Source organism: Acanthaster planci, linkage group LG17 (assembly GCF_054643075.1).
Source record: "Acanthaster planci isolate LZ-2023a linkage group LG17, COTS_SCS, whole genome shotgun sequence".
NCBI lineage: Eukaryota > Metazoa > Echinodermata > Asteroidea > Valvatida > Acanthasteridae > Acanthaster > Acanthaster planci.
Window position 1 is genome coordinate 10,038,116 of NC_141793.1, and position 27,535 is coordinate 10,065,650.

Consider the following 27,535-nt stretch of genomic DNA (forward strand, 5'->3'; position numbering starts at 1 on the left):
CGCTGCAAATTTGTCGTGATATCAAATTTGCTTCGCTTTCGCCTGCAGTATGAACCGGCCTTCAGTAGTAAAATGAGCTTGGGATTCAAAATTAATGGCGACCACCCAGCTGTTCTTGTATCACTCATCTTCGTTTCTTTTCGCATGTGCATAATTTGAATTCTGTGCCGCGTAAACAAACTCCCAATCAAGCTTTTCCCGCTCATTTGGTGCGTGCTAAGTGTTATTGGGAATAACATAATTGAGAAGCAGAACAAGTCATTTGAAACAAAAAATACTCGTGGTTACACTTCAGACCCATAAAACACGGACACTGCATTTGTTCTGTTTTCTTTCAATTCTTCGTAGTTTCGTCAAAGAAGTCTATAATTTTTTTTCACTTTGACGAGTTCAAGTCAGATGGACTAGCGTTTAGACAAGAAAAAATGGTGACCTAACGCCATACTTTTGTCTCATAAATACAACTTTTATTATTCCAGAACGAGCAAAACTTGTCAAGACTCTTACAAGTATAAACGTTTAGAAATCTGGGAACAAAATGTGGTTGCATTATTTTCACTTGCCGAGAGAGCTTGAAACTGTGTACGTAAACAGAATTAACACAAAATGTTACGGCCAAGCTCAATGCACATACAACCCTCATTTACTAAATTTGTTAACTGTTCTTTAATTACAACACGACGGTGATATTGCTGTAAATAAATTTAAAATAATTAAAATTGAACTTCTGACCATGATTATCTTATTTCAGATACTGCACCATTTTTAACATACATGATTTTCCTTTTGCTTTACAATCTTAGAAAATGCAATGGAAAATGTTAACCCTCTTCAAATACAGAGAAAAAATACATCAGATGATTTCAATAAAATCGTTGTTTGCGTTTGGAGTAAAACAGGCGAATGGTAAAGCTATCGAGCAATAATTTTCTACTTACTTTCCAGCAAGTCGCCGCACACGTATTGCTTGATTAAAGTTTCAGTGCACAAAAGTAGGAAATATTGGGAGTAAAAATATAAAACGAAAAGCTTGAGGTAAAACCTTACATGTTTCAGTTTGGTAAACATAACAACGAAACTGAAAGCACGTGCTGGTAGTCACCGGGGACCGCCATTTGTTTTGTTTGGTTTTACGACAAGAATATTTACTCTTCTCTTGAGCAAGTGGGCTAAGCGAGAACTTACTTGATAAAAAAATGTAAAACCAGCTCCCATATTTGTGGACTTCTGTTTCCAATGAGGCCCCAGGTAAGGAAAAAAATCTTTGTACATTGAAAGGTTTGCTTAAAAAGTCTGCACCAATATTTAGACAACCGATTGTTCTCAAGGCATTATTCACGTAGTAAAGTAAACCTACATGAAACCAGAAGCCTTCCGGTTTTTCAGAACTATGTTCTACTTCTGTCGTTTCAATGATGAATTAGTTATTTTTGGTCCACTAGATAAACTTGTTTGTTCATGTGCGTTGCTTATCGAATAAAAGAAGTAAAAATAGATTTGAGACCATTTGGAGCTAGTAGGTGGGGGGGGGCTTCTAGGAAATAATAAGACTACACAATTTGCCACGCAGAAACTTTTCTCCCATCTCTTAACATGGATATTCCGCCTCCGTTCAACTACAAAGAAGTTAGTATCGTAATCCAGCCATTAAAGGCTACAGAAAAATGAACTACAATTAAGCTACTGCTTGCTATCCTGGGGTACAGTTGATCCAGTGTTGGCCGTAAACCAACTTTTGACTTGGCAACCGATTTGACTTTTGGTACGAGTAGACATTTACCTTGTCACCTGACCTGCAATTTTGACTTGGGATGTCACGGATTTCACTTGTTTACAAGACCTGTTTGATTCAACTTGTATTTCAACAAGTGAAAGTGAAATTTGAAAGTGTGATGGAAGTTGACTTGTAGTCCAACTTGAGTGATTCGTGAGATGACTTGCAATATGACTTCTGATTTAAGCTGTGATCTGAATTGACGAAATGGCAATCCGACTTGTGGTTGACTTGTGAGCTGATTTGTGATCTAACCTGTAATTTAACTCGAGATGTGTCTCGGAACTGACTTGTGGTCGGTCAGATTTACGATTGACTTGGGATCTAACCCATGGTCCCATGGTCTAACCTGTGGACTGACTTGTGACTGATGGGAACGACCGAATTACTTGCTTCTGTCTCAAAACTGACAATTCCCTCTACCTTACTAAAACCCCACGGAGAAGACTGTTTCGAATGAAATGCACTCAACCAAACTAACCATTCATTATCTCTCATTTTGCTGTGCTTTTCAATCCAATCTAGCAGTAATTTTCATTTAAATTTTCGGGTCCTTCCTTTCAAAGTAGGAGTAGAGCAAAATCTCATACTGAGGAGGTATGCCATCTGGTTTACTTGACAGTTGTGGGTTTGGAAGATTAAGGAACTTTCCGACAACAAAATGAGCAGGACTTGGGTTAACATGGGAACTGACAGCCATAACAATAAACTGCATTTCATATTCTTAAATAAAAAAGCATCAAGGTTATCACTTTTTGGAACGTGTACCTCAAGGTGATGTCATACAAAGTGGGGAATTTAATCGCACATTCAAACACCAAAAAATTAGATTTTTGTTCTTTAGACTGTATCTTCAAACCACCAACTGCATACATAATCTAAGGACAAAATGCTGAAACATTTCAACGTGCTTTACAAAATGTTTAAAGTGTGCATATGTAAACTGCCTTGTTTGCCATCCATGCAATAAATGATAATAAGGTTCAAAGCAGCAACGCTGTGTTTCACCCCGACTCTACTTCACTGTGTAATACAGGCGTTTCACAAGAGTACGCCTCCAATAGTTTGCAACACATTGGCCAATTACAATGCGTGAAATCTGTCAACCAATGCGCATTTGAGAAGGGTTGACAGATTTCGCGCATTGTGATTGGAGGACGCCTTAAGAACTCTTGGAGGTACACTATTGTGAGACGCCCATCACGGCTCATAGTATGCTGGTCAGAAAATCGTGAAAACAAAAGAAAACAGCATCAAACATTTCTCAAGATCTTTTTTGGTTCTAACGTAAAATACACTGGATGTCTATATACACGCTGTACATGCTTTCATGTGATTTATGTTACAGATAAAATACTTTCCGATACCACTAAGTTGACGAGTATAAATTTCTTTCAACTATTTACAAGTTTCTCGCATTTTTTTTGCCTCGCTTCCAACTTTCATACCAGTGTTATATCTTATTTATTTACAGAGGCAAAAACCAAATGCTCCAAAAAAGATATGGGTATCAAAGTGATAATGAGGAAGTTGTGAGAAAGTGGCAAATCCACGCAAACTTCAGCTCTCTTGGCTGAGACGCCAACAGAAGGATCATTCATTTGAGTCCTGTGAATGTGTGCCTTCCAATTCTGAGAAAGTTTCTGTTCTGGTATGCTGTTTTCTAGAAATTGGCTCATTACTGTAAAAGGAAACAAAGTGCCTGCATAGCATTCTCGGCTGGAATAGGCTGTAACTGAGACAGCTTGCATACTTAAAGGCTTTGTTCTCATATGCAAAGGCCCTCAATCAACTGTGCATGGGAACAACGAAAATGTTTCTCATGGACATTTTGTTTGTCGCTGTTTTAGACATAGCTGAATTTCTGAGGGTGGCTGTCTTTCCGGGTGGGCAGGCTTAACTTGGCACCATCCAGGTTTGACGTGCTCTTCGGTTTGCTCAGCGGGGCGTTCGCTGGGGGTGTAGACATGGCGACCGAGGCCAGGAGGTTGGGGCTGCTGTTGGTGCGCACCCGCTCGCTGTCCATCCAGGACTTCATGCTCTGTGGCTGCGAATCCTTGGAGGGCTTCCCGAAAGGCCGGAGCCGGTCGAAGGCACTGGGCTTGCGGGGAGGTTCGTTCGCTTTGTTCAGGTTGTACTCCAGGATTTTTCGGTACTCTGGTGCGTCCCTGCCCCCACCGACCGTGTGCCTACGACGTCGGTTCTCGCGATGCTGCTCCTTGATCGACAGGGTGTCCTTCGAGGTGGCGGCAAGGGCTTGAGGGCGCTGTTTCCGCTTGGGGGTTGGTTCCTGTACAGCCTTTGGCTCAGCCCGCGGGGGCGGTTCCGAGGATGGTGTCAAACTGGCTGGCAATTGTTTGCTTGGTGTGGGGCCCTTCTTCTCTAGGGTCAGTGTCACCTCGATGCGGCTCGTCTTGCGAGGCGTCCGGGTCCCGCGAGTCGGTGACGAGGTTGTTGAAGCGGGAGTGGAGGACGACTTTTTTACCAAATCCTCACTCTTAGGAGCAACGGAAAGTTCGTTGAACCGGGACGTCAAGGAGACAGGCTGTGCTCCACTTGAGGCGCCCCCTGTTGGTGTTCTGCTTGATATCTGTTTCAAATTTCGCATGTATGTCCCACTACTGGTCCGGACACGAAAGGCGTCCTTCTCTTCTGACCTTTGGTAAGGCGTGGCTACATACACACCATCAACTGTCCGCCGATCATTGTGGGTTGCTTTGGAGGATGCTGAGCTCTTGTCTGACAATTTGTCATCCTCACTTTCCTGATGCACCACTTTCTGCAAGCGTTCGTCAAACGTCGCCTTCATTGCTTGGACAAAATCGCTCTCACTTTCTGACGCCGACTCTCTGATTTCCAGTCTTGTGCTGAACAATGGGTCTGACCGGGCAGAGTGGAGGGTTGTGTTGTTGTTGTTGGAGGAGGCTGTCGAGAAATCTGACATGAGGGAGTCTGTGTCCAGGGACTGGCCTGGCCGCCTGTCACTGCCACTGGGCTTGTCTTGTCGCTGCCCTTGAGATGCAAAATCGGCAATCTTGTTTGACACAGCAGATATCTCATGCAGGTAGTCCCGCGGTCGGTACAGCTCTTCCACATTCATTGCATCCTCCTTCTCATAGTCGCGCACAGCCTTCTGATGCTCCCGCTCTATCCGCTCCCTCTCCTTGGCAAATTCTGACTTCCAGTCCCGGTCTGGTGCCAGGGCTGCCTTTCGATTGGATCCCTGTGTCCTTGGAGCCCGGCTGCCGGCCCCTTGGGGTGGTGCTGATGCCTTGTTGCTGTTGTCTGAGGACCCGGATGGCGATCGTCCCCGGGAGCCATACTGACCATAGAGCCCCCTGGGTGGCTGCAATTGCTGCCGTGCTGATGCGTACGTTGGCAAGTTTGCCATAGACTCAGGGCCATACAAGCTCGCTCCTGCCTCCAAGTTGGTCTTCACAGAGTAGTGCGCATCGTGCCGCAGTGTGACCTTTACCGTGCTCCTCTGTTTGGTGCCCGCTACATTTGGTGGGTCTTCATTCTCGCCCACCTTGTCTGAAGTCTGGTTCTTGATGGCACGCACTTTGACCTCAGTATCCACGCCCTTGCTGGGAAACCCATACTCCGCCCCATCACTCTCCTCTGGGCTAGGCAGTGACTTCTTGGTAGATCGGCCCTTGAGTTTGCGATTAGCAGCCGAGATGACCGACGACATGAGTTCCATTGCATTGATTTCTTTGCCTTTAGAGGAATCACTGCCAGACTCACCTGCAGTGGTTACCAAAAAAAAAAACAAAAAAAAAAACCCAGGTATAAGACTGTAGTGGCTCACACAATTGACTCCATACAAAATATAATAACAAACGTAGAAGCACATACACAGCAGCATTTTATCCTTTGTAGACATGTGCGCTGTATAACACTTTCGCAAAAATTATCCACAAACGCACTGTGCCAATTCCGCACTGGCGAATGACCATGAAATTAGAACCCAAGGACCCGAGTCAAGTCCTCAGAAGCTTTAGTGTCCAAACGTTTTCAGGTATGTTGCGAAAACTCGGACGGGAACTATAGAAGGCTCTCAAAACAGATGGGTTCGTAGTCCACTGACCTGACTGATCGTCCTTCCGGGCCTTGGACAGTAGCTCGCTGGCATCCGAGGACATCAGCTCAGCCTCTGGCAGGGCGTCACTAGGCACGGCCTGCTGGCTCTCCACGTCGTCACTAAAGAACCATTCGCAATGCTGGATGATGCTCTCCACAATGCAGCATTGGTCCGACATGTCTGTCACCATGGTGACCATGCTGTTGTCGCCCGAGCGGATCAGGGTAGGCCCAAAGACGATGGCGAGATTGCGGACCTGTTTGAGGAAAAGTCAAAGGGACTTTAAACCACCTGACAACAATGTTATCCCCCGTCCCAGGTGCAGTATTATATTAAGCCCAAAATACCAACTTTTTAAAATGGGAAGACCGCAACTACAGTACAGTGCCTTACAAACTTGAACACTGCAATTGCTAACCCTTGGTGGTCATTTGTTCAAAATTTATGCAACATTTCTAATACTGCACTTACAGAGCACTATTAGTCACAATGCCTGCATGTGGCCCCACTTGAGGGCGACACACACACAGAGACTACATGGAGCCTGTGAGTTTGCAAGCTTAACGGAATCACTCGAGTGTAAACCACAAGTATAGGAAATACGCGAAACTACACAGAGACTTTGCCGGAATGCGTTTGGACACCCTTCATGTTTCAACACAGGGAATCCTTCCGTGTTCAGATGTCCTCTGGCCTGAAAAATGTAATAGTAACAAGGCACACATTGAGTGGAAAATGTCTCAATGTTCGGACATAACTAAAAGGAACATTCAGTCGTAGAAGAAAGATAATGCCCAATTAAGGCTTGATGTGGACTCCTTGATAGAACGCTTATTGCAAACCTGGTTTATACTCATGTATGCAGTCCCCAGAGCATGCAGTAGGTAATTATGTCAGGGGAAATTAAGGTCTTCTACAGATGTAAAGTCAATTTCCGGGAGATTTATTACAATTTGCCAATGCAATTAGTTTTATTGATTCAATTTATCAATTTCCTTTGGTTTGATATTGGTCTTCCTCCTTACTAGATATTTAGCAGGAAGGCTTCAATAAATATGATTTTATAATGTGACAACACAGCAAATTAAAATTACACACAGGAATCATTTACATCACTCAGCTAATTAACAACACTTCACATACATGTATCAATTGCCATTCATAAATGGGTAATTCCAGAAATGAGGGGTCCATTTTTTGTGTGCCCCTGTCACATCTGACATACGATTTTGATTTAATATGATTTAACATCAGGCTTTGATTTTGATTTGATATGATTTAACATCAGGCTGCTTAACTGACTTTGTTGCTTAACATCACCTCAGGTTTATTTGGCCTTTTACTCCTTAAAAATATTTGGTTGTATTCTTGTGTGATGATACTACATGTAGATCTAGTCTTACTGCCGTGTGTTTTTTGGCGAATATTTCTCTGGTTTAAATTTGTAACCACAGTTGTCTTTTATACTCTTTTGGAATGTAACCGTTACATGTATATTTGTGGTAACAATTTCACAGGGCAAATTCAATGATTTTTTTAACAGGCAAATATTCCTTTAGCCTATGATGTTTGAAACAGTGTAGTCAAGACCATCACAAGACCATGTCCAAGACCACTCACAAGACCAGTCGCAAGTAACAGTGTAAACAATGACAAAGGAATGCTTTTGTTGCAGTTCATGTGAATAGCTTGTGACTTCAATTCAGACTGGAGGTCTTGTGCTGGTACTGTGAAGATCTTAAGTGGTTTGGACTACAACACTGATTCGAAATATTACAGGGTAATAAGGCAGCATGCAGTGAACTTTGACGCAGCTGGAAATAAGCCATGCATCGACACAAATTCAAACATGGTGGCTGAATGTTCGGAACGTGTTCTGCCACAGATGCCTGCTGTTGCTTGCCCAAGTCATAACAACAACAACAACAAAAAGCCTGACTTGCCTCCATCTTGTTGACTTCATAGTTCTGGGAGACCAGCCGCAGGTGGCCGGCCAGACACTTAAATGTCTCGTAATGGTGGTCGGGCAGGTTGTGGATCTGGCGACGCAGTGCCCACATGCGCTCGGCGGGCTCCTTGCAGCGGTTGGCAGCGATGAAGTCGCGGTACTGGTCCCGGGGGACCAACGGGTCGGGAAGCTTGCGGAAGAACATTTTGAGGAGGCTGCTGATCACATTGACATCACGCCACCTCTGTGGGAAAAAGACCAAAAAATACCCAGCATGCCAAAAGCTTCAATTAGTGCACATATGTTTACCGTACATACTAAGAAATGAGAGAAACAAGAGACGTTGAGATGGTGATGGTATCAGACAAAAGGGTCATTTTTGCTAACTCTGAGCATGTACACACAGGTCTGAGCATGTACACACAGGTCTGAGCATGTACACACAGGTCTGAGCATTGGCACATAGTTTTGAGTATGCAGACAACTGGTGAGACTTTTCAAAGGACAAGTATGTCTCTTGCCACCAGTGTCTCAAAAGTCTCCTACTGGACCGAAATGTGGCGAACCAAAAAATGCCATCTCAAAACCTTTGTTCTGCTGCTATCAGCTGTTGATGCGAAACACACGTAAGCCAGTGTCACGCACACTCCCACAATTTAAATGTCATGGGCACAAGGCTGTGCTTAGGTTGTGTCTTCATTACAAGCTCTGCCAGGAAGAAGCTGGGTCAACCAAAAAAAATTAATTTTATGAAATGAAAATTCAGTTAAAATTCACCAGCAGATTTAGGGAGAAAACAGGGCAATGAAAAAAAATTTTGACAAATAATCAGGAAAAGAAATTTCTTTTCCAGGACCGTGTCACTTCCTTTCCTTGCAAAAGCCTATAAAAAGACACCCACAATTTAGTCCATCCCCTCAGAATGGCCTCACGTTTTTTTGGCCCCCTAAAACAAACACTTTGTCTGATCCCTACCCCCAAAATAAATTTAGTTCTCGACCTTCCTTGTTCATATATTGAATTATTGAAACTGACACGGCCCAGAATATAAGCAACTAGAGGGAAAGACACTCACGCTGTCAGTGAAGTCAGCCTCCTCAGGCCCAGACTTCAGCACCTCCTGCAAGTATGATACACCAGCCGTATTGCCTGGTACCCGGTAGATCCCCACGGTGTCCATGCCTAGCTCTTCCACAATGCCGCAGCAGATGTCCACAAACATGGGAACAAACTGCACACAAAGGACAAAAGGATGTAAAGACGTCAAGCACTTAAAAGTATGTAAAGACACACGGCCCAATTTCCTTAAGTTGCAAACAAGAAACTATTGCTAGGCCAATTTATCTTAGCTTAGCAAGAATTGGTTGTGAAACAGTTGCAAAAAATACAGACTGCTCAAGAATTTAGCTTGGTAATCTATGCTTTGGTTTGTAGGGTCTTGTCATCCATAGTCATTAAGGGTTAGCAACCTCACCTGTGTCAACAGAAAGTTAATATTTTGGGCCAGCCTGTTTTGGAAAAAAGGGCATTTTGCAAGAATAGTTTGTCCGATTATCATGAAACTGGTCTCAAATTGACTGTAAGGCCTTGCTGGGTAAACTCCTGAAGGCCCAGTACGAAAATAAATCGCACTGTAATAATTTACAAGAAAAAATAAAGGCCCCATTTATCTCATTTGGCGCCTTCAGGGCTAGTTAGTAGGTACCTCATTGGTATCTGACGAGGTGCACTTCTCCAATGGCACGCCAAACGTCAAGCTCTTCAGCTCCTCGGCTGTGGGCTGCCCCCACACGGTAGCACTACCTCCGCCCCCTTTTTTCTTCATCTTGTGCCTCATCTTGCCCGCCAGGCCCGTGGACTGCTTCTTGGTGGGCTGGGGCTGCAAGGCCGGTGATGGGCTTCGGCTGTTGGCCTTCTTGCGGCTGTTCGGTGGGGACAGGACATTCTTGGAAGTCACCGAGTGGGCAGTTGCGCCAGCGTCGTGGTGGTGCTGTGTCTTGCGCATGATGATGTCAGCGCTCACTATGTCCTGTTGGGCCAGGCAACCATTCCACACATGAAAGTTTACATACAGTACAATTCCGACCTGCTAGCAATTTACAAGAATGGACACATACACTATAGACTACCGATATATAAACTATAGCTTATTCAACACCAACTCCAACTTTGCTCATTTGAATTCAACAACTGTCATATTTTGTATGACTGTAATGTTATGACGTATGACTAAAGTTTAAATTTGATTATATTAAGTTGGTAAAACAATTTTACAAGATATTCCCCTTCCCCAGACGTGGTTTACTTACATCGCCGCCAGGCGTCAAGTTTGCCTGGATGGCTGTGATCCAAGCCAGCATTGTTTCAGTGTCGCTGACCTGCAAGAAATGAAATTAGGTCACCATCACAGCTGCTGTCATTTGACAAGCTAACACACTTTCAGACGGAAACCATTTTCACCAAGCTGAGCAACAAATGGGTAGGACACAGATGGTCTATGATCACTAATACATTACACACCAGAAAAGCTGTGATCGTTCTTGTCTGAGTTACCTGATACAACGGCAGGAACCTCTCTTGTTAAGTTGAATATATTAATATGCACCTGCACAGCACAAACATCAGCCTTACACCATGTCTAAAATGAGATTACGGATCTGGGGCTATGCCTACTGCCAGCATGTGCTCATGCATTTGCAACTCAAGAAAGACATAGACTCGGCCCAGAGATAAAAGATTCAGATGTGTCTCTAAGCTAGGGGTACATGTATGATAAGTGTATGTTGCAAGTTTTGGGTGAATAAAAAAGGCCACGGGACAGAAGGGGGATCCCATACTTGCTGCCCTCTTAGTCTCGGCCTGCTTGCTAATTCAACACCTGACTATAATAATGATGCGGATGTATCGATTCAGTCAGTCACACCTACATGTAGAACTGACATACTATGAGTGATTGCTACACCAAAAGTTGTGTACAAAGTCTATGGGCAGTGTGTCACTTTGTGGTGCATCAAAAATATCGCATCCCTTTACCTCATGGTGAAACTGACAATTTATGAGGTCTAAATTAAGACAATTAAGACACTAAATTACAGCTAGGCCATGAAGTTGTTAGCTCAATATTAAGTCACCTATTTTGTTCTCTGGGCATCCAACTACATGCTATCTACCCATAAGTTGAAGCACTTTCATTTCATTCAAAGTTGTCTGCCCCAAAACAAAAGCCTGAGGAGAGGAAGCTGAGTAAATCTGGTTTCAATATCAGAGACAAGCCACAAAACGATGGATACAAGCCGAGTATTAGAAAAAACCTATTGGATTTTTTTTTTACCTGGATGAGGTACTCGGAGCCCGTGCTGGTGCTCAGACGGAAGACGTTCTTCTTCTTGGTGTAGTCGTAGGCGATGTCCACCATGGAGGCCTTGATGCTGATGGGGTTGTCCTCTGCGCTCGAGGGGCTGGTGCCGGTGTCCCGCCTCTCCTTCAGCAGGTACATTGTCTTGTTCTTGAGCACCATCCAGACGGGCTTCCAGGAACGGTCGCTGGCACGCTGCACCAAAGGAAATGGAGCACATTTACCAGTACAAAATACCAACTCTAGCACTTACACAGTGCTATTCATCGTGCCACCGATCCATACAAGCTACTGGGGAACAAACCAGACCCAATGGCCTGGCTTTGCCATTGAAAAGCCAGGCCACGCTCAAGTAAAACGAGCGTCTTCAGGCTTTTTACTTTCTTGCTTTGAATAACACATTCTCCACTGCCAATCTCTTCTCTGTCAAGGGGCTTCTGGTCCCCTTGACTTGATAGAAAGCTCTAGTCAGCCTTGAAACAAGGTGTCTGCACACTGAATGCAGAACTGAACAGCAGCCGCTGACTCGGCTGAGGTGGGCAGGCAGGGCTTAAAATCCGACCAGGTCATCAAGAGGCCTGACTTTATTGATTCGCATCATTTCCCTTTTAAGGTAATGTAGTTCAGGGCAAACAAAAATAAGATTACGGGCCAAAGGCCCAGGCACTGCCTGGCATTTCAGTGTCAGTCACCCATTAGTTGCATTTTGCTGCTTTATCGGGCAAGACCAATAGGCAGCTGGCATAGGCATACTTAAACACCAGGGTGGAGAGACAGGAAACTCACACCATGTTACTAGAGTGATAGATTTGAACCCCAGCCCCTCTGATTGAGAGATAGAAACGTTAACAACTAGTCCACACGTTCTCCAATAGTAACTCAAATTCCTCCATAAATGACTGCAAAACAACAACAATATTACATCATTAAAGGGTGGACCCCTGAAAGTTAACTTAACCTTAACACTCCAGGGTGTTTTGGCTAGAAACCCTGCCAGACACATCAGTCTGTATCATCTGTCAAGAAACCTTGCCTACCTGGTGCAACAAGATATAATCAGTCGACTATCCCCATGGCGGAATGACTTACATGTAGGAATCTGTGGTTAGCCAGGCACCACAGGATCCAACAATGGATTGCCCAGCATGTCCAGTGCCATAACGTGCACCAGAGATTTACAACTGCTGCATCATATTGCGTCTGGCAGGGTTAAGGGTTAATAAAAGGAAGGGGCTCTACCTTCATAGATCTCATTTCATCTTTTTTACTTTTGCCCTTACCTTCCATTCTTTGACCTCCACCTTTATGCTGGCTGGACCCTCCTTGGTGACTTCGGGGTCTTGCCCGCCCTCGGTTGGCCCCACCGCCTGGCCATCGTTGCCACTACCGGTGCCTGTGGCGGCAGCAGTCGTGCCCGGCTTGTGGATGGCATCCACAATAATGGGAGTGCCCTCCCCGAAGATTTGCTTCAATTTGTTGATGCTGGGGTTGCGCCTGGGTGTGGCATTCCTGCGACTGACGAAATGAAAGGCATCCCAACTCCTGTTATTCGTGCCTTTCAGCCTTTCGCCTCAATTCTTTAAATTCCAAAATTCATTCAGACAGAATTCAACCCCTAATGTCTCCATGCATACACAGAAGAGGGGCACTTAGTCTTAAAAGCTGCAGAAATGCACATGTTTGTTCCAGGTGTGACAATAGTATGAGACCAAGAAATTATTGGGGAATTGAAGGTAGTTTTGTGCAGGAATAACGTCTGGATGGTTTTGGGAGGTTCTGAAATTCCTATAAAATGGGTTACAAATGACACTTGGACATGTGCTAAATTTCGAACCAGCTGAGCTAGCAATGAAACCACGATGAGCCTACAGGCTTGTAATCTTTACTTTTGCAAATTTGCTTTCACAGATCAGCTGGAATTGAATTCCCAGGTCCCTGATCTCCTGACATACTGAAGGATATACATGTACACCCTGATTGGCAAAGACTCCACGTGATTAGACATCACCAGATGGTAAAACTCATCTTCCTGTCAGAAGAATCTTATGACGGGTCTTGTGAATAGACTTGAGATGGTCTCAACTGCAACACTGGTAACAGAGCGTCAGACAGAGTTCAGACATGGGGGGGAAGCTACAAGGCTGAAATACAGAAAGCATTCAGCTGTGTGCATATTACTCGGCAATGGCTGGCAATCTTTGGGAGCCTCTTGCTAGCTGCTGCCGCCAATTCCCACAAGCTTGTGTATAATTTCCAGCTATAGCCATATAAATTCAATAAATTCTTCCTTCAATACTCACAGTACTACGGGACTACTGCCCTCGCCTCCGTGGGCAGACATGGAGGACAGGCTGGTGGTATCGGCCACCGACGAAGCATCCTTGGGCCCTTCTTCCTCCTCATCGCTGAGCGTGGCACGCAGGTAGGAAGTCCTCCTTACGAGACGCTGCCTGGACCCTATTACCGGTACATGGGGGGGGGAAAGGGTTTGAGGAGTAAGGACACTTATATGTACAAGTTCAGATGCCACCATCCTAAGCAGAGAAATAATGTTAATGGCAACAGTGACCAGGTCTTTGGTAACGACGGGGGAAAAAATTGGCTGTAATGATTACACTGAGAGAGATAATGTTAATAGCGACAGTGATGACTAACAGAAACAAGTATAATTAAGATGGCGATGATATGAATATCATGAAAATGATGACTGTTGAGATGGTGACAGTGATGATAATTGTGAGGACTAGTCTGATGACAACAACAGGGCAAAATGAATGATGCACCGGTATGGCAAAGTTAATGAGAGGGGATACATGTACATCCAAATCTCTTCCTCAAACGTACTTGGCTTTAATCAATCTGCTAGACCTCCTCAGAATTTTTTTATGGCGATTACTGTGAATCCTTCCCAATTCTCCACTTGTGGTGGTACCCAATTGCTCACAGTCTTGGTAAGTAAACTTTCCAGAAACCATATTTGAGGGGTTTAAAATTTGGTTCCAATTTAGAGTTTGGTCTGGTAGGTTTAGGGTAATCATCACAAAGTCATCTTTGTTTCACCAGGATTTGATAGTCAAGGAATACTTGGAAATGTTTCGAAAAATCACAATTCACTCCAGAGTTGAAAAGTTGAACAGACATTGAGAGTCATATCCTCATCTAAATCTGAAATACTACCTCTTAAAAAAGGAAAATAACGAGAGTCACAATAAAGCATGAAAAGTGGATTGTGTGATGATGAAAAAGACAGTCACGATTTCATGGTAATGATAATGGGTATGTTGATAAAGATGATGATCGAGATGGTTTCAGTGGTGATGACTAAAGTGATGAGGAACAGAACCAGACAGGTTCTTGTTCTATAATCAGTTACCAGTCGTACAGGTACATTGTCGTTCTGGTTAGTGAAATTCCGAGTCAGATGTTTCAGTGAAATTCAACACAATCATGGAAAAAAAACACAACAATTGCCTGGATGTATACATATACTTTCACAAAGATTCAATAAAAGAGTGTTGTTTTTTTCTAAAGTACCATACTAGTACATGTACACACCAGTGTATCCAGTACACGTCATGCAAAAGAACACAATGAACAGGTTGAGCTGATGGTCAAAATGAATCCACAGTGATTGTAACGCATCTCTTCAATCTAATGAAATTAGATGTAGTAAATGTACTGTAAACTTAAAGAAACAGTTGGAAAATTAAACTCTGAATTAATCTCATGAGTTTACATTAGGGCATTTACATACGTGTATGTATACAGGTTTTGCAGAATGTTTGACATGCCAGCAGATGGAAACGGTAATTGTATTTTATAATGTAGTTTATTTTTGAATGAAGATGTATACACGTAATGTACTGTACATGAAGATACCACACCCGTCCACAGCGACAAGTATTAAATTCAAGACAGACAGCAAACACACTTCACACAAACTTGTCAGATGTAATAAGCACAAAAGCGTACACTGTATATTGGCAAAGGTTATTATGTGATGAAAGTATATGCATATATAAATTATAATCTCCTGTGGAATTTCTCAATACAATGTTCCTGTACATGTATAAAGGATATTAAGGTTAATTTTCGTTGACTTGTAAACTGACAGGTGTTTAATTGCATAATGTATTAAAAAAGTATTTCCTCTCTGGAACAAAGCAAAGAAAGAACCTCCGAGCACACATCACTGACTCATTGAAAAGAGATGTTAAAGGGCCTGTGCAAAGCAACCCTTTTACTGTTTTGCAGGCTCCCATTGAACGATCGCAGAAGTTGCACGTCCACTTCCAGTTCCATGTTTCCACATAAACAGCGGGCAATGCATGTAACTTTACATGTACATGCATGTGCAGTGTGTAGTGGGCGTGGTTTAAACTGAAGAGACGTCACACTTACGAACCGGATAAAGATTTCTACTTGTATATTCATGAACAAAACTGTGATGTCTTTCCAGGGACTAAACCTGAATGTTGCACTGATATGTGCACAAAGAAAAACATGAACAAAACTGTTGGAATTTTACAAATTTTTTGTGATAGTAAATTTCATTTTCTTTGGGGGTGATTTATTGCTACATGTACATATACATGTATGTAGGGTACCTGTGAGTGTAATGTAATAAACCAACAAATAACCCCCTTCTTGGAATTGTTTTCAATGAGAAAAAATTGGGGTTTGTAATTATATGTACATGCAGATGAAAAAATGGAGAAACTGAACAGACCACCCTGAATGACATTAGAGCAACAGCGCCCTCAGTTGTCCAGAAAGGCAGGGACATCATTTACTAGTATGTTCAAAAAAGTACACACACCCCAAAAGGATGTCAAATACTCTAGTACAAGTACCAGTACAGTATGTACACGCACATAGTTTTCATACACTGAGGCAGAGAATAAAGCTGCACAAAGTGCATCTACAATGTAAGTGAAATGCAAAAGTGAAATTATTCCACAACAAAATAAAAACTTGCAAGGGTACACTTTTGGGACAATCCCACTGGAAAATGGAAAATTTGTTGATGCTGTCGGACACGTACTTACATATAATTTCCGCCCCCCCGTTAAAACATCTTTTTAGTTTTCCAAACAACCCATTTTAACTACAAAGATGGGCCACGCGATGGCTCTTGACAAAAGATGGGCCACGCAATGGCTCTTGACAAATGACAGATCCTAACACTGTTTATAAATGATGATTAATAATTACTTTGGTACCGTATTTGTGGCCTGATGTCTACTTAGCTGTGGAACTGCTCTTTGTTAACTTGCAAGACATACACGTACAAACTCGTATACTTAAATTAATCTTGCCTGGCATTGTACAAATAAAGTACATGTACATACAATTACTTTGAAAAGGCAGAAATCAAAGGTTAATAAGCAAAAAACAAAATACATAAAAAGGAACAAGTTAAGGTTAACTTGCACAAGATTAAAATTAAACGCTTCTTTGGCAATGGGGTGGAAAATGTTCCCAATTCAAACCTTCATCGATCGACAGGTGGCGCCTGAAGGAAATGTTTTGTAGCTGCAGTTCGTGCATTCCTCTACGATTGGCACGGACACCTGCTTCTGAGCATGCTCGCGGACGACGAACCACCAACGACAGCACTGTACACACACATATATACCACACAGTGTGCCCAAGTGAAACACCAATCAAATGTCTCTGAACACTGCGATTATCCTCTCAAAACTCCATCAGCTTAAATGAATAACAGTACTCATGCACAGAGATGAATGCTTACAAAACAATAGAATGAGCTAGTTTGGTATTCTAAAAAAGCAAGGTCATTCGGAACAAAGCACGCATGAGTCCACCTTGGGATGCACTGATCTAGGAAGACCATGCATGCACTTCCGAATGACCTCAGATACACTTCATTTTGGGCATGTGCCATTGGAATGACGAGCAGGCTTGTTAAAAAATGGACATGTGCCGCCATGAGTCTCTGTGCATAGAATCTGTTTGCTGGCTTGTCTGTTTTGATATCATTGGATCTATCTGTATGACTGGAAGAAAATCCAGACAGTGGAGTTTACAATTTCAGTCTTGACCAACAATACAAAAACCTGCACGTCCTCAGAGAACAACATATGATTTGCTCTTTACACTCTCTTGTTCTTGTAGTCACACGTTTTTCAGTTAGAGCTGAGGGACCCTGGGTACCTTTTCTTGAGTCCAAGTGCAGATCCAGCAACTTTTACTCAAGTTTAACAACCATGTGTCTCTTGGTGAGACTTCTTACTGAGCACAAGCAGAAGTATGTGAATAATTATGGCAGATACCATAGCCTACATGTATAGATAGAATAAACAGGAGTACAGCATCGAGAGATATTTAATGTATTGATCATCGGCTGCATACATCATGTTTAATTTAAATATTGTGGCTTAATTTCATACTTTCCGTTCAATGACTCAATGCACATGCTTTTCTGGGTAAGACACACGTAGCACAAACAAAACCAGGAAAACATAGCACAGTGTTTTAACCCTGCATACTGACCTGGTGGGTATTCATCGTCCAGGCTGCATCCATCGCTGATGCTGCTGGCCGTGGATTCCTTACGGCTACTGGCCAACGAGATGGCACCATCACTTGTCAAGCTGTCCACTGACATGTCGTCCGTGGTCTGCCGGCGGGCCGGCCGGAACCAGGCAGCCGAGCGCTGCTGGGCCGAGCGGTCGTAGCTCTTGCTGCGGTGGCGCTCATACATCCGCCGCTCGTGCTGCCGCTCACGCTCCATGTTACGCTCACGCACCCGGCCCCGGCTGCTCTCCCGCTTGGGCACGGGGGGCTTCTCACGTTCCCGCCCCCCACCGGGCAAGGGCACGTGCGCATTGGCCCGGTACCTTGGTGCAAGGCTAGGATCAGGGCGGTCAGGTTGGTTTGACCTGCTGGACCCTCTACGCCATGAAAGTCCGTCCATCTGGTCAGCTGAGGAACCCTGGATCGACTTCTTGTGCCAGTAGCTGATCCGGTCCTGGACTCTAGTAGGTGAGACTGGCTCCTCCTCGGTGTTCATGTTGCTGGTGGATGGTGAAGCTGTGTCCTCAGCCAGGTCGGCCACTTTTGTTGTTTTGACGTTGCCTTCCAAGTCAACAATTTTCACCGTGCTGACCGGCAAAGCCCTGTATTTCGCCTCATTCAATGGGGCTTGCCTGTCGTGATAGCCCCGGCTATCTTGAATAAGCTGTTCCTGGCTGCTGGCACAGTGCTGCCCGGCTTCTGAGATGTACAAATCCCGTGGCCCGGCCTGACCAACTGGGTAGCCAGTGCTTTTGTCCGGGAACTGCGAGTACCTCCTCTCAGTGGGGGAGATGGGGGGTCGGGTGTCGGCTGCAGACACAGTGTTGCTGCGCATTGGCCTTCCGTCGATGTATCGAATGCTGTCTGCCGATTTGGAGCTGGAGAGTGAAGCCTCCTTCTTCTCGTAGCCCCTCCGGTCTCGCTGGTGCCGCGCTTGTCTCATGAAGAGGTCCCGCATGTTGGGGTCTGCTGCGACTTCCTTGTAGCCCTGCTCCTCGACGGCACCCCTGGCATTGAGGTCGATGGTTGTCACAGCGGCCGTGGAAGTTTCCATTTGTTTTGTACGGTGGTAGCGCCGGGTGACGGTGTCTTGCCGATTCACCTGGCTGTCACTGCCGAGCCTGGGACCAGTTGACGCGATCCTCGCTTGCTCGCCAGACCGCACTTCCCACTCGGTGCCGTTGGCCCCCGACAGATGCAAGTTGTCGTATGATGACGACACCTGTCCCCCGTTGCTGCTTCTCACGTCTCGACTGTCTGTATTATAGGCCAAATTGTCCATGCTGCTGCTCTGCCTGGTGGTGGGCTTATTACTGCTTGGATCCCCTCGCCTCTGTCCTGTGAGGGTTATGTAATCGTTTGGTCCTGTCCCAGTTCGAAGCCTCACCACTGGTCCGTAATCAACTGAGGCTGCCTTCTGATGCGAGACACTCAGTGAGGTCGCAGCAGAACTATCCACGTTGTTTCTCTCCAATTTGCTACTAGGTCTATGCTGCAGTTCATTCCTGCCCGGTGCCCTGTGTGTCACATTATCCGTTCTCTGTGACTGCCGACTGTGTGAGCCAAAGATACTTGTTATCTTGAAAGTCCGTCCAGTTTTCTGCCCGGAGGCACTGCTATCGGCAGATGAGGTACTGGAAGCTACAGAGATTCCACTTGCAGGTCTAGAGTGGATATATCCAAACCTCGAGTCTACTGGCTGTTTTGTTTGGCCTGAAAAACCTGTTCGTCCTGCATCCAAAGAACCACCGGTTGTTGGGGTGCTCCGGCTTTTGGAGTCAAGAGCTTCTCTTGAGGAAGTCCAGTTGTCATAGACCGGTGTTGAAGTCTTGATCGGCTTGGAGCCGACAGACAAAACCATTTCTGTTTTGTGTCGAGTCTGGTGGCTGAGAAGGTCTGGCTCCTGGCGCAAAATCACTGTGTCATGGCCCTCTTCTGTCTTATCTGCTGGAAGAATAGGGGATGGATATGAAGCTTCACTGGAAGACGGTGCATCATTTATCCCGCTTCTGCCACCAAAGTGGGAGTCTGGTTCTGGCTTTGGTGGTTGAGAGGCTGGCAAATTGTCCGATGTCTTGTAGGCTGATGTCGGATAGGCTACCTGAAGTATGTCCTCTTCACGTGGTACAACAAGAAGTTTGAGATACAAATCACTGAAGAGAAAACAGAGATAAAAGGACTTTGCATCAAAGATGAACAAGAAGTAACTTCCTTAAAAGGAAACCAAGATTGTATAGTCCCTTTAACTTTAATCTGTGAGTCATTCAACTATGCAGTCTTTCCAAACCACTATTGTTGCACTTCTCTAAAGCTTTCTAAACTTATTCCAGGTCGGGGAAATCAACCGAGGTCATTTGGAAAAACAACATAGTTTCCTATCACTGTTTTTTTTCACAATACAATAAAGGCAAACACATAGTCTCAATGGCAAACCTGGTAAAGTGCTGCCTAACATGTACAAGCAATAACAGAAAATCCAGTAATGTTTCACTGGACATTCCCCGTGGCTCCCTTCAAATGGCAGAAAGCATTGTGTTAGGGGTTTTTACTGCACAGAGAAACTGTGACAGAACAGTGGCGAAGAACCAGGGGGGGGGAGTCACTGCAGATGACCAGTGACAGCATTACCAAAGTCACCGGAGTCATCTCAGGTGCAGCATTTTTAGATAGAACGTGTCAAAAATTTCCCACTTCATACAGAAACTGAACCATGCCCATTGACGATGACGACACTACTGGTAAATGCCAATCATAAGGTAATCTCAAGTCACTGAGTCCAGTCACAAGCTTCTGGAATATACCCTGATATTAAGCTTAACGTGTTGTCACTGTTAAAGCCCTCTTGGCGTGAGACTTTTGATTTGACTTGTGATTGATCTGTGATAGACAAACACTGATTAGAATTCTGCAATCCAGCACTGTACCGATACATGTACTGTACATCAAGCTTCACCGCCTAGCTCCCCGTAAGCCTCCTTTGCATTTCTGACAAAATACTGTGTTTTGCCATAAATGCAAGTTTAAAACCTCAATATACACATGGTGAAACTTCTTTTGGCACAACGATACCAGCAAGAGAGTCATGGAAATCCAGCCACCATCATGGAGACATTCACACAAAAAAGGTAGTCCCCTCTTTCAAAACCCAGAAGAGAAACTGTTTTTTGGGGGAGGGGGGTTATCGCTGCCCCTTCAAAGCCTAGGCCGTGACTCAGACAAGCCAACTCTGGAGGCCCACTTTACCTTGACTGGATCAGGCCCACCACCTGTGAGTAACTCTTTCCTGTCACACTCTCCCCGTTGACTGAGACGATACGATCACCCGTGGACAGCCCAGCGCGCTCGGCAGCCCCCTCTGGTTTGACATGCTTCACAAAGATTGTGTCCATCGGCTCCAGGGCCGTGATCTTAGCCCGCTTCTTGTTGCGGTCTGTACACGGGGAAAACAAAAAAAGATGGGGGGGGAACAGAAAAATATATATGGTGAATCATCACAACATCAATGCAAATGGTTTGAAATTCCACAGCGGCTGAGCTTTTCAAAACAGAGGGAAGTCGTAAGGGTAACAAGGAGAAAAAAAAAACGTGTTTCAGAGGAAGACAGCAATGGTGAATCATCCATGTAAAGTAAAATGTTTGGAACTCTGATGCAGCTCAATTTTCAAACACTGGCTAGTCATGTACCAGGATACATGTACTGGTAGGTACATAGTGTAGGAAAAAGAACTACATGTACACGTATGAACGAAAATGCATTCTCTCAAAGACAATACAACGGGAACAATGTTTCCTGACATTGATAATATCTTATATTATATTAGTACTGCAGTTTTTTAGTTTAAAAGCTACATGTAAAGTGTACTTGCTGGTACATGCATGTAGAAACTTAGTTTATCATACTCTGGCAAAAGGGACAGACATTTACCGGTACATGTACATACTGGTGCATGAACATGTAGCTTCATTTTCTTCTACTTTTTTTTAGCAATATATCCTCTTTGATGCATACATGTATATTCCAGTTTATAATAATCTTACATTCATACATGTACACTTTGAAGAAACTTTACCACTCTTTAGCAGACAGTTTCTCCATGGGTCAAAGTTTGAAAACCGTTATACTGGTACATGTGCGTTAATTGGCCAAGGAAACAACACAGAATAATTCCTTCCGTGAATTACTACATGCACATGTAAGTAACGGCAACAGGCACAAAGTGCATTGACCACTTCATAGAGCAACTCATTTGTTAACTGTAATTTGGAAAGGACAGAGGACCGACCTCAGCACAATGCTGTTACACATGCAAGTGGTACATGTACCAGTACAATTACACACACACCAGATTTTAATGAATGCTGTCAACGAACAAGCGAGAAATTTATACATCCCCCTTGGTTGTGAAGGATAAAGAGGAGCTCTTTGGGAGGTCGGGCAAAGCCTTCTCTCCTTCGGGCAAGGCTCCCTTGTTGAAGGAAGCGGGCTAGAATGAGGTGATGAGACCTGCATCTGTAGTGTAGAGCAGGAGACAGGATGCGGCCTGAGATACTCGCCGAGAAAGGAAATCCTGCACCCTCAGCAGGCTGCCCAACATCTTAAGACAGCATTTGACCCCTCCCGTGGTCAATGAACCCCACTCCTCCTCTTCAGTTTGTCAGCAGAGATTAACGATTTCCATAAAGATTACCAATTCTTCCATCAGGATAATGGAAACAGCAGATACCGGTGCAGTATACCCCTTCTTAACCACAATTCTAGAGGCTTTCCTCCCCCCCAGGAATCTTAAAATCCTCCGCACTCAAGACATGCACCTGTAAAGTCAAAAACATACATGTACAGGAAATTCCACACTGCATTTTGTGCAATTTTTTTCTTTTGATTTGTAATGCAGTTCATGCGAAGTGAAAAAAAAGGAACAAATGACGGTAATACACGTGTGAATTTGGCGCAGTACCCATGATTCATCTGACTTGAATCTGGCAAGGGAATCCAACAAGCTCAGCGCTCCGGTAAAGACACTGACGCGACTAAGCAGCGGGTCGTGGGTTAAGTTTCATCTGAGTAAGTTTGTGAACTTTTTTCCAACCCTCGGACAACACAGCACCCACACTGTGTTTATGTATACCGGTACATTAGCATAAGGCAAAACGTACCCAATGAAGTTTTAATAGCGTATTCCAGATTCACAAATGAAAGCTTCATGTGCATGTACTGTACATAAAGGACGAAATAAGCTGACGCCAGGATGTTTCACATCTGTAGCTGGCACCAATATTAAAGTAAGGCCCAAATGAGACTTTCGCATCACACACCACGTACACGTACTGGTAGATATGTACTGTAAATGTACATACATGTACATGTACCGGGTACATTTCGGGGTACTATGGACAAGCTACCAGTACCTGAACATGGACATGTAATGTCCTTCAAAATCACAAGAATCAACATTCAGCACATGTATGTAAGTGCTACAAGTTCCTAGTAAGAATAAGCTTATATGTGTCACTTAGGGTAGATCAGTGTAAAATCATATTGAAATCAGAGGATTTGGGACTGTTAGGGCTTTACAAATACATGCACATGTACCGGTACTCTCTGTCCCCTATCCACACTAAACCCATGTATGACTTTTTGCATATTCACTAATTTGCAAGTGCATACATGTACATGTACCCACCAACACCCAGCTCTTTGAATACCTGCACCATACATGTACCAGTACTAACATGTGGTCCTTCCTCCGTGCTTTGCCACACCACAAATTGGGAGAAACTGTGGAATCTCTGACATTGCGCACCACACGCCATGACAAACAAAAATCTGTCAATGCAATTTACAGGCCTGTCTCTGTCAGCCACGTCTGCTGTGAAGATTGAGGGGGTAGGTCTAACAGTACATGTTCTGGTATCTGGCCTGCATTTCCGATGAGCAAAGGACACGGTGGAAACCGTCATGGTGATTATGTTCCCATGGGAAGAAGGCCAAGAAAATCGGACAAAATGTCCACTTAACAAGCAAATTAAATATGAAACAGTGTCATCCCTGGAATATGCCAGACAAGAACCAAACAGTTTCTGGTCCACAGTGACATTTAACCCTCTCCCTCCCCTGGTTTCTTTTCCCTTTTTAAGGGGCTAAATTGGCAACATATTTTGACTTTTAATTTGTTTCTACATGTCCATGTAGAAATTTGGGGAGGGGGTTATATTTGGAACAGACTGTATTTCCACTTAAGCTTCCACATTTGTTCCTCACAAAAAATCCATAGAGCCATATTTGTAAATTTAAAACCTCTTTAGATATGATGAAACTTTTTTAGACATACATGAACATTGTACATGTAAGTACATGTACATGTACAAAAACAGAGTCAGGAACATCCACTCGCCATCACAGGGAAGAACATGTACATGTACATTTATTACAAAAACACAAAGAGCCGCCTCTTCCCCTTTTAACTTGAAAAATTAACCGAGACGAAAAACTTTGTCTCTCTCTCTACTGAGCCTTATTCTCAAAAAATCTTATTTAAATATCCACAGCTATTTCTCTCCTGGAAGAAATAACCTAATGGCATTTATGATCACTGAGCCTTTGGCATGCACAGACCAGAGCAGGCTGGGGAATTCTGCAGCAAATGTTCCGACAAATTACCCCCATCAATCAGATGCCTCTCCTGCTATCTGTTTGTGGAACTGGCCAGCTGTCATGTTAACATCTGGGTTAGCATTCCTCGCCTGAACCTACGACCCTGTGATTCGGCAAAATGGAAACAAATGGCGTCCGGGCTCCTGTGCCATTGGGAATGTGATGGATCATTAAAGGGAAGCATTGTGTCTCAGTTTGGGCAACGAGCTCTATTAGACGGTCCATTTGAATGTTGAAAACAAGATCGTGTTGGCCTGAATAAAAAAAGTATGCTTTCTCATCAAAGTGTTGTGTTTGTCAATTCCTAGCTCTATGGTTAGTTCTTGTCATTGAAGTACTGTACACATACCGGTACAGTCAGTAAATACTTAAATTATAAACATGTATCACCTGAAAGGAGTTTTTAACCATCAGTCTTCTGCCAAAACACCAGTACAATGTTTCAACCAGGAAAAGAGGACTAACCGAAATACCGGTAGGAGGCTGTTGAGGAAAAAGATGTGGCAAGGATGAGATACCCTTTCCCTGTTTTTATAATTACATGAGACATGGGAGAGATCTTTTCCCAAAGAAAGAATGTGCAAGGAAACAATTGTACAGATCATCCATGTACGTGTACTAATGGCATGGCCAAACTTACACATGTACAATGTACATGTACATTACATATTCTTACGCCTTACAACACTGTCATCTCAAAATATGTGCTCTTCAAAATGAGCAGATGACAGACTGTGGTATTTTACAACAAACTGAAAGGTGTGTCTCACTCCATTACTTTGGGGAGGGGGTGGGCTTGTACTCGTCAAGGTACATGTAGTTATTCTGTCTTGAATTTTTTTTCAGAACAGGTACTAGATACTGATTCACTAAAATTGTGGCACTCTAAGAATCCCAATACTGTTGCCGAGTCACATCCTTCCAGTTATTAAAACACATACATGTACAGATGTTCACAAATCATGAAAGTGTGTTATAAGAAAACAACAACAACCCAGGTATTTTCTAAACGTCCTCTGATCAAAACTAACAATTTGCAGCTGTGTTTGTTTAAATATCAGTTGTCCCTGGCAGGCCACAAATCCCCCGTATTACTGGGACATTTTCCTATTGTACATGTACACGTACATACTGTTTGGATTCACGTTGATTGATCGATAAACCTCATTAGTACCTGACTAGGGTGGGCTGACCCTGGAGCTTAGGCCAAACAAAATGATAGTTGCCCTTCCCGTTACCCACTCCAACCTAGCAAATCGCACCCAGAAATTTCTGACCCAAAAACCTTAAGGAAAAATAAACAAACAATACCCACCTACCCAACTTACTTTTTCCAATGTAATACATGCGACACAAAGTACATGTAATACAACTTTTATTTTGTTTGACCTATAGGAAAGAAAGAATGCTACCACATTTTTCATGTACAATGTCATCACACATGCTAGAAAAGTACCCGTTTCATTTTTAACATCTACATATACATGTATGCATCAGGCTCCAGTGTACATGTACCGGTACAGTAACATGTACATGTATACATGTGCATTAGTACATACATGTAGATGTACATGTACGGTGTGTATAGGCACCAGTATGTAGCTACATGTACATGTAGTTCCTCTGTTCATGAACTCACCAAGAGAGAGCTCAATGATTGACTTGATTCAGACGAGAGTTTTATTTTCATAATTTCTATTCCATTCCATCTTTTGACCATGCCTCCCCTAAAACTGTAAATGCACTCCATGAACATGTATAGATACATGTATATACATGTATGTACTTACTCGTACATTGCGCAGTAGGATAAATGAACATGGCAGAAAATATACTTGTAGTTACTGTACAAGTATGGTATGGGGGGTAATTGTCTACATGTGACAGTTATCAGTAGCCAACTGACCCATAGCAATTTCCTGCATTTAGCTGCATCTCTCCACTCAAGAGACATAAACATGTCAAGAATTCAAAATACACAGGGCACACACGTGCCAATGTAGATAGTTGAGGGCTGGCTGGTTTAGGCATACAAGAAAATAACTTGAATTTTTAGGAACGTCAATCCCTGCCAGAGAGATGCACGTTTATGTACATGTACATGTACGTATGCTGTGGGGCCCCATCTGTCCTAATGAGTCTGACATCTGACTTGCACATAACACAGGGTGGGACCATTTACATTGTACATTTTTCCACAAACAACTCTGGCCCATTTCATGGAAGGGATTAAGGATGGGTCTGAGAGTATGCAGTTCTAGACATGCATAATATACTAGTACCTGAACAGGGCAAGTTCGAACACCAACCTTTTGTTAATCACCTGCCAATTTGGCCTGGTATCGGGTATTCAGGACATACATGTACATGTATTTTGTGCATGGCTTTACGGGGGTAAAATTAACCAGCATGCAAAAAATTGGTTATCGCTCGAATTTGCCCTAATTTTGCTAGGAATGGGAGAGCTCTTTAGAACGTGAGAAGCATACAGCTTGTACTACATACCAGTACATGTACCGGTATATACATGTGTAACCTCGGTTTCACTGACCTCGAAATAAACTACTGGTCTTTAGACTCATCATTGGCAACATGTTTTCTTCAACATTTTCTTGCTTCTTTCAAAATGGTAGCTTGCCTGAAAGAATTATTCCACAGGGAGCTCAGTCCAATAACTACATGTGTACAATGTACGTGTCGTTTAAACCTTGTATACTTTTCAACAATATTTTTCGTCAGTTACCGTACATGTGCCGGTACATGTCCATGTACCTTTAGGGCATTTCTGCCGAGGAAAAATTTTTTGACCCTGGTTGGGGAGGGGCCTAGTGTGCAATTGTACCAACAGTACATGTACGAATATTCATGCATCAGCCCAAAAAATTGGTTGTGAATGAGTGATAAGTAGTACACAATGCATGACATTTTGCGTGGTAACCTGTTGTTGCTACATAAGTACCGGTACATGTAGATATTTCCTATGCTTAGTACATGTACATTTCTGGGTTTGAGCAGCTCTATGAAAATCTTGGCCCAACAGCTGAATTTTCAGCCTTTTAGAATGTCAGAACCATGTACATGTACAGTAGGTTTCCGGACAAGGAATGCAAAAGATTTTTGAGGAATTACAGGTGAGGTACATTGTACATGTATTTTCAATGAGCAAATTTTGGGTTCACAAT

General features: G+C 43.6%; 1 protein-coding gene across 8 annotated transcripts in view; it reads right to left on the reverse strand.

Moving 5' to 3' along the window:
- Positions 1-445: 445 nt before the first annotated feature.
- Positions 446-27,535, reverse strand: part of LOC110973414 (rho GTPase-activating protein 23-like) — a 61,039-nt gene continuing 33,949 nt past the window's right edge. For 7 of the 8 annotated variants that reach the window (XM_022224243.2, XM_087148294.1, XM_087148297.1 and 4 more), the window contains 12 exons: positions 20,945-21,131; positions 17,678-19,854; positions 16,654-16,779; positions 13,462-13,618; positions 12,442-12,676; positions 11,138-11,356; positions 10,116-10,184; positions 9,512-9,835; positions 8,882-9,037; positions 7,802-8,050; positions 5,865-6,114; positions 446-5,521 (listed from right to left, as the gene is read on the reverse strand). In XM_022224243.2, coding sequence (XP_022079935.2) covers positions 3,621-5,521; positions 5,865-6,114; positions 7,802-8,050; positions 8,882-9,037; positions 9,512-9,835; positions 10,116-10,184; positions 11,138-11,356; positions 12,442-12,676; positions 13,462-13,618; positions 16,654-16,779; positions 17,678-19,854; positions 20,945-21,131 — 6,050 coding nt within the window. In that variant the 3' untranslated portion in view covers positions 446-3,620. The remainder of the gene's footprint in view (positions 5,522-5,864; positions 6,115-7,801; positions 8,051-8,881; positions 9,038-9,511; positions 9,836-10,115; positions 10,185-11,137; positions 11,357-12,441; positions 12,677-13,461; positions 13,619-16,653; positions 16,780-17,677; positions 19,855-20,944; positions 21,132-27,535) is intronic. The other variant, XM_087148295.1, reaches the window with a different exon arrangement.